Source organism: Neopelma chrysocephalum, unplaced genomic scaffold (genome assembly GCF_003984885.1).
Source record: "Neopelma chrysocephalum unplaced genomic scaffold, ASM398488v2 Primary Assembly neopelma1_24, whole genome shotgun sequence".
NCBI classification, from domain to species: domain Eukaryota; kingdom Metazoa; phylum Chordata; class Aves; order Passeriformes; family Pipridae; genus Neopelma; species Neopelma chrysocephalum.
Genome location: NW_020897693.1, coordinates 24826790 through 24833642, shown reverse-complemented (window position 1 = coordinate 24833642; position 6853 = coordinate 24826790). Strand labels below are relative to the sequence as shown.

Here is a 6853-nt window from a genome sequence, read left to right as displayed (position 1 = left end):
ATATTTTAGAATATTGTAATATTTTAGAATATTGTAATATTTTAGAAAACAAATAGCAAATCTTTAAAATTTTAATACATATGCATGTTTCAAGACACACTTAAGCAACGTTTCACAGTAATTTTAAGAAAAGCCTGGAAGACAAAAGCATTTATCTTGCAATAATTCAGGTGACTTACATGAGGAAGACAGCTGCTGCAGAGATTGAGACACTTCAAGTATCCTGATATAGAAAACAGGAGACTTCTATTGATGTGCTCCTTTTTATTCAAGAATAAAAAATTCACATACAAATAATCTAGCTGGTGCCCTAATTATTTAGGACATGAAGTTTCAAACAGAGTATATGAACTGTGAATTTGAAGGAACTAAAATATGTTTCATAGTTCAGTATATGAAGAGACTCATAAGGGTTTTGTTACAGTCATTTTACTAAACTCTTTTCTCTTGAATACAGATGAAAAAAGAAGGCTGACCTGCTATGTCAGTAAAGCAAAGTGACAGTTTCTTATTTTCTCTCCACTGGAGAGATTTCTTGTTTTTTCCTCACAAAACCACTTAAAAACCTAGCTTGATGCTTTGATTAGTCTTCAGCAGAAAAAAAAAGGACAAGGCCCAGTAGCCTCCAGCATCAGGGAAAAGTTAATAAAAATATACACAATAAAGAGTGCTATTATTGTATTAACAATTTGTTGCTGAAAGCACAACTGCCTAGATATTCTGTCCTAGGTGATTATCTATATAAAATCATTTGAATGATAATTCTGTTACCTGCTTATGGCATATGCTTTCTTTATCCCATTCTTTCTCGTCAGCAAATCGAAACTGTGTAAAGGAATCTCCTAAAGAAAAGAAATTAAAAAAATATTTATTTTAAAAAAATTAACAAGTTTTCTCTGAAGTTTCCAACCTAAAGAAATAAAGTCAATAAATAAATCTAATGTCTTCAACAAATTTGCATTTAATATTAATGCTGCTTGCATTCACAATACTAGACTTACTTATGTCAAAGTTCTACAGAAATTTTAATCACTTATTTGCAAAACAGTACTGAAAAAGGGGCAACAAATTCAAAGCTGAATGAGCAGGTGCTAGGTGCCATGTCGACAAGCAAGATTTTCATTCAAAATTCCAATTCTGACAACATACTAGGAATACATACAGTATTCACAGAGTTAATTTCTTATGAACAGCTTTGAAAGTGCTGTAGACCTTCTCTTACCAACATGCAAATATTTCTTAAAATGCATTATAATTATTTTATGAAATCGCTTTGTACAAGCCAAATAAAGACTTCTTGTTGTCTGGTAGCTAAATTCTCTCTCTTAAATGAACTAGTACCTACTCTAGCACATCATCATAAAAGGCACTGAACCCCACATTCCAATTCGTATACAAGAGGGACTGAATTAAAAGAAATCCTTAAATAGGACTAATTAAGTTACACATACAACCTTAGTTACAGGTTCTTCTAACCTAGAGCATTCCTTCAAGCCATCAGGAACTTTCTCTTACTATAAGGGTTATTGAATTATCATTTTCTTTTAAATGTGATATTTTTATTGCAGTACCATGCTGCGTTGCAAAAGACAGTTCCAGTTCTATAAATTACTTACTGAAAAAAACAAACAAGAATTCCAGTAACTCAAAAAAATCAGTGTGGTCTGTGACAGAGGAAACATGAAAGATTCGGGTTGCAAGATGATGGCCAAAGGTCTAGAGAAACAGAAAGCAAAGACATCGCTGATGCACAGTATGGGACATGTGTCATCTTAGACTGTGCAGTTCAAGGACAAATAGCTGTTTAAGGAGCTCTATTAGAAAAAAATCACGTTGAAATATTACATGAAAGAGATGAAATTTGATCCTGAGAATTCAGAGCTACTAAGTTGGTGAAGGGACTCTCTTATCAGGAAAGGTTGAGGTAGCTGGGCCTGTTCAGCCTCAAGACATGACTGAGAGGGACCTCATCAATGTCTATAAGTATCTGAAGGGAGGGTGTCAAGGATGGAGCCCGGCTCTTCTCGGTGATGCCAAGTAATAGGACAAGAGGCATTGGGCAGAAACTGATGCACAGGAAGTTCCACCTGAACATGAGGAAGAACTTCTTTACTGTGCGGGTGACTGAGTACTGGAACAGATTGCCCAGAGAGGTTGTGGAGTCTCCCTCACTGGAGATATTCAACATGTCCGGATGGAATCCTGTGCCATGTGCTCCGGGATGACCCTGCTTGAACAGGGAGGTTGGACCAGATGACCCACTGTGATCCCTTCCAACCTTACCCATTCTGTGATCACCTGTAAGTCACTATGATTTATTCCAGCAGTTCATTTAGAAGCAACAGCTCATCCTTTCCTAATCTCTATTAGAGAATGCATGTGCTAGTGGAGGTTTTCAATGGCTTTATCAACAAGTGAGCATTTAACTTCTATTTGGCTCTCAATATCCTGCCACTCATACCTTTGACAATTCCTGAATCATGCCCTTAATCTTGCAGACAAAATCCAAACATTCTCCACAATTGGCTTCTTTGCCATTGTCTGCCTGTCCCAGAATGTAGGGAAGCTCAGCCTTTCAGCAATTCACTCAATAGTGCAAGCATTAGCTGACTCCTGTTTTGCAAACAAAATGAATAAGCAGCAAAATGGCACAGTAATTAGCATATTTCTTTGCCAAATAATAAGGAAAGGGAGATCTAACCATTTCCCAGCCAGAATTTAAAATTGATTGGCCATGGATTTTTTTGTTTTTAGTATCTAAAGTGCATTTCTACTTCATTGCATTTCATGTCTGGTCACTGGGTATGCAAAGGTACTCACATACTAATCACACCGTCTGTGTGTGATTACTATTGTAATCTTCTGAACCAGTACAGCAAGAAAATTACATTCTCGGCTGAATATTTGTAGAGATATTTAAGACCATTACCATGTCCAGCTTGAAGGTGCATTTCTCTGTTTTCATTACTTTTATCCACCATGGTTCAGCATTACTGTGCTGACATACAACCCTGTCTGATCAGCTAGGTTTTGGGTTACATTCCATGTCTCCAGCCATCACTATTTTGAAAACAACCAGTGTCAAACAGTACAAGTGCAAATCATGAAAATTAAGCACTGAAATTAACATTTAGATATCTAAAAAGGTGGCTAATTTTACAAATGTTTAGTTCATATAATACAAACACCAGGTTCCAAGATGGTTAGGTATGCTCAGCAGTGTGGAAAAATTAGACCCTGTATCTTAATATCTCTATCTGCAGATGCAAATACTTAACTTGAGCACTCACAGTCATCTCACTGCTAACAAAGGCACCTTCCTCTTCATTTCACACAGCACAAGAGGAAATAAACCCCCGTTTCAAAATATCTAGAATACTGCCAATATGTAATAAGTAATGCTGAAAATCAAAGAAATACAAATTCAGTCTCACGATTTTAAAATGGGTACTAGAATGTGCAAATTAATTTATGTTTTAACAGCTCACATTTTAAAGGCTCTATTTAGTTACATATGTGAAGAAGTTCTACTGAAAAATAATTAAACAAAGTGATCCTCAGTCTTCCTACTATTAGAACAAAGGCATAAGTACTTTCTTCCAATATCCCCAAGGCTGCTTTAATTATTTCTCATGTTGCACCACAGAAGGAATAAGAGTTTTCTCTGCTCTTATAAAGGAGTAAAATTAAACTAAAGGATTAGTCAAATGCTTTCAGTATCTGCGAATGACCACATATAAAGCAGCTAAACCAACCTACTTCATCAGGAAAATCCACTGGAATCAAGAACTGCTTTATGAATTAAAGGGTATGACTTAAACTGTAGTTTAATTAGGTTCTTTAAATAAGTTAACAAAGCATGCCTTTCAAATGGAAAAGAATAACTACAATTCAAAATAGCATATTTAATGCAAATTAGGTTAATGAGAATGCTGGTCTAACCAATTATCTTTTCCCAAATTCCTTTACCCTGACAATAACTTCCTTTTATGCCATGAATACTAATCAGATGTCTTGCAATGACTCTGAGTTCCTTCCAGCATAAAAAAATACTTTTCTTCATGTGAATAATTTTTATGTTACTTACAAGTATTACTTGGCCTTCAAATATAGAGTAGCTAAAAATAATGCATTCAAGTAAACCTCATGCGCTGTCTTTGGTAACAGGCATAATAAGCCTTAATATTCTTTATTGTTTAAAATATAAAATTACTATGAAATAATGGCCCATCTTCGCGAACGAAGATTTTGGGGAAAGGTGTTTTACCTTTCCAGCCTGCGCAATGGATTTTTTAGGTGAGACACAGCCTGCGCTGAACTGAGCCCACCCTTTAATCCTAAGGTTCATGTGCCGGGGCCAAGCAAGCTTGGACAATGGCAGTGAGGTCCTCAGGACGTAGGTTTGTTTAGAGTGTCCTTCTCATAGATGGATGGCCACACAGGGCTAACGACCTCCATCAGGCCAGGAGACCGGGGATTCGAACCCGTGGTCGCAGCAGTGAAAGTCCTGCACGCTAACCACTAGGCCACCAGGGGTCTAAAATTACTATGAAAACAGCAGAACTAAATCACCATGCTTTCCTATCTCTTGAATACGTTTTGAAGCTAAATCAATTTCTTTAAATAGAATGTATCTTACTCAGTTTCATTAGTCCAATTATCCTTTAATACAAATACTCACTGAATTGCAGAGTCAAACAGATCCTACCTGTAATCTATAATAAATATTTTTTCATCGGTGAAATTGTAAGTCTAAAAATTGAAAAAATTGAAGAAAAACAGTTTTCAGTGGGAAAAATGACATATCTGTGGAATACTTTTATTCATTTAAAACTCTTTCATTCACATAAAACATTACTGAAGACAGAGGAAAAATACTCCATAGTCCTAGAGACAGAATTTCAAATTGGAGGGGGGAATAACATAATAAGCAATGTAATATGATCCTTCTAAGACTGCCATAATGTCAGGAAGTGCTATAAGTGCAAATATAAGACTCTACACTCACTTTTTAAATCATAATTTACTTTCTCCTAAATAAGAACCAATGATTTGGATAAACTTGGGGTTTCCAAGCTTTGCTCATCTCCAATTTATTTTATTTTGTAAATTCAAACCTCTGTCTACAAGTCTGCTTAGTTAACTAAATAATATGCAATAAATTTATAACAACAGCATGCAGGTGACCCAAACAAACCAAACCAGAAAATTACAACTTAGCTACTTTGGGAAATCAACGAGACCTAAAATATCTCAAAACATACCCTCTATCTACTTACTACATTAGTCAAATTTCTTCCTGAGTTACTAAATTAAGAAGATTCTCACCAAATAAAGTCCATCCTTAGAATTGATTTTAAGAAACTTCCAAGAGATCCCTTTGTCTCTATACTGATCATAAATTCATCACTATTTATGAAGGATGTAATATCAAAATGAGCTACCTGCCTGTTTCACCAGTCTTCTTTATAGATTGAAGAAATGCAGAAGGAAACGTGTTATTTTTAAGGTGAAAAAAGGCAAAAATCCTCCAATCTAAGACTTTTCTGCAGCAAAAACCAATCTGAATTGCAGAGTTAAGGCGCTAATGATACTTGAAATTTTGTCCAACATCAGTGCTTCATATAAAAGGGACCAACTCTCTGGAGGAGTCAGAGATAAGATGAGGAACATATTTTTTTCCCGATAGTGCAAAACTTCATGAAGAAGGTCCAAGAGAAGATAGAAATCCATAGACCAAAGAAAAGGTGGGCAACTACTAAGTCAGTAATTTTGAGCTAATTTACAATCAAAAGAGCAAACTAAAGTTTAGCAGTCCTGTAGGATGAATTAGGTGCAAATGAATATTTCTCAAACTGGAAGAAAAAGCACAAGGAAGGAATCCTATCCATCCATCCATGCCATGGCCTGCTCTAACACAAAGATTTTGAAACCAGCATGGAAACAGCAGGAACTACAGACTGGGTGCTTGGGAATATCAGTGGAATAAAAAGATGTCTTTTCATCTTCCAGGGTTTCCACACAGCGTAGTTGCTATACATATTATAGATACACATATACATATATATATTCATTTTACAGATATTCATTTTATATCTACAATTAATGCTCATTTTGTACTAAAAAATATTTATTTCGATAAATCCTACTGAAGATTTCCTTTTATAGGACACATAACAGTTTTCCTCTTTTTTCTCCTACAAAAGCAGACTTACATATATACAAATGCATAATAAATGTTTCCCCAACACTATTAAATGTATGTTCTGCAAAATATGATTAATTTTATACACATCATAAACACATTATTATCCAGATACAATTATTTTCTCACAATGAGATAGTGTATAATACTGAGAAACAGATTTCTGCAAGAGAAAACTTCCAAAGACTCTTCGTGGCAGTTCCAGTAACTTTACTTACTTCTAATTTTTTACTTTCTCTACTTCCGTAGAACACACACTGTAACTATTTTCTTTTACTATTACTAAGGCTGCAATATGCTACTTACACAATTTGCCACAAGCATAGATTGAGTAATAGTAATTTTCAAAATCTGAGAATACAAAACCAAAACATAAAGACCCTGAAAGAACTCAACGTCTATTAGTTTTCTTCAGATACTATTAAGATCAGTATATTGCAAGTTACTGCAAAGTCTGTCTTTTATCAAGAACATGACATGTATTTCCAAACGACATGCCTTCACCACAAATACTTTAACACAACCTAAATTTTCCCCTGCTTTCCTTGCTCACTAGTAGGTTGGACAGACATATATTACAAACTCCAGAGGGCTTATGCAACATTCAGCATAAAAATTTTAACTACCAGCAGAAGACATAAAGAAAGT

General features: G+C 35.1%; 1 protein-coding gene across 1 annotated transcript in view; it reads right to left on the bottom strand.

Annotated features, from left to right (window-relative positions):
• AVEN (apoptosis and caspase activation inhibitor) overlaps nt 1-6853 on the bottom strand; it is a 104381-nt gene that overhangs the window by 6638 nt on the left and 90890 nt on the right. The window contains exon 3 of the mRNA XM_027708842.1: nt 772-842. Coding sequence (XP_027564643.1) covers nt 772-842 — 71 coding nt within the window. The remainder of the gene's footprint in view (nt 1-771; nt 843-6853) is intronic.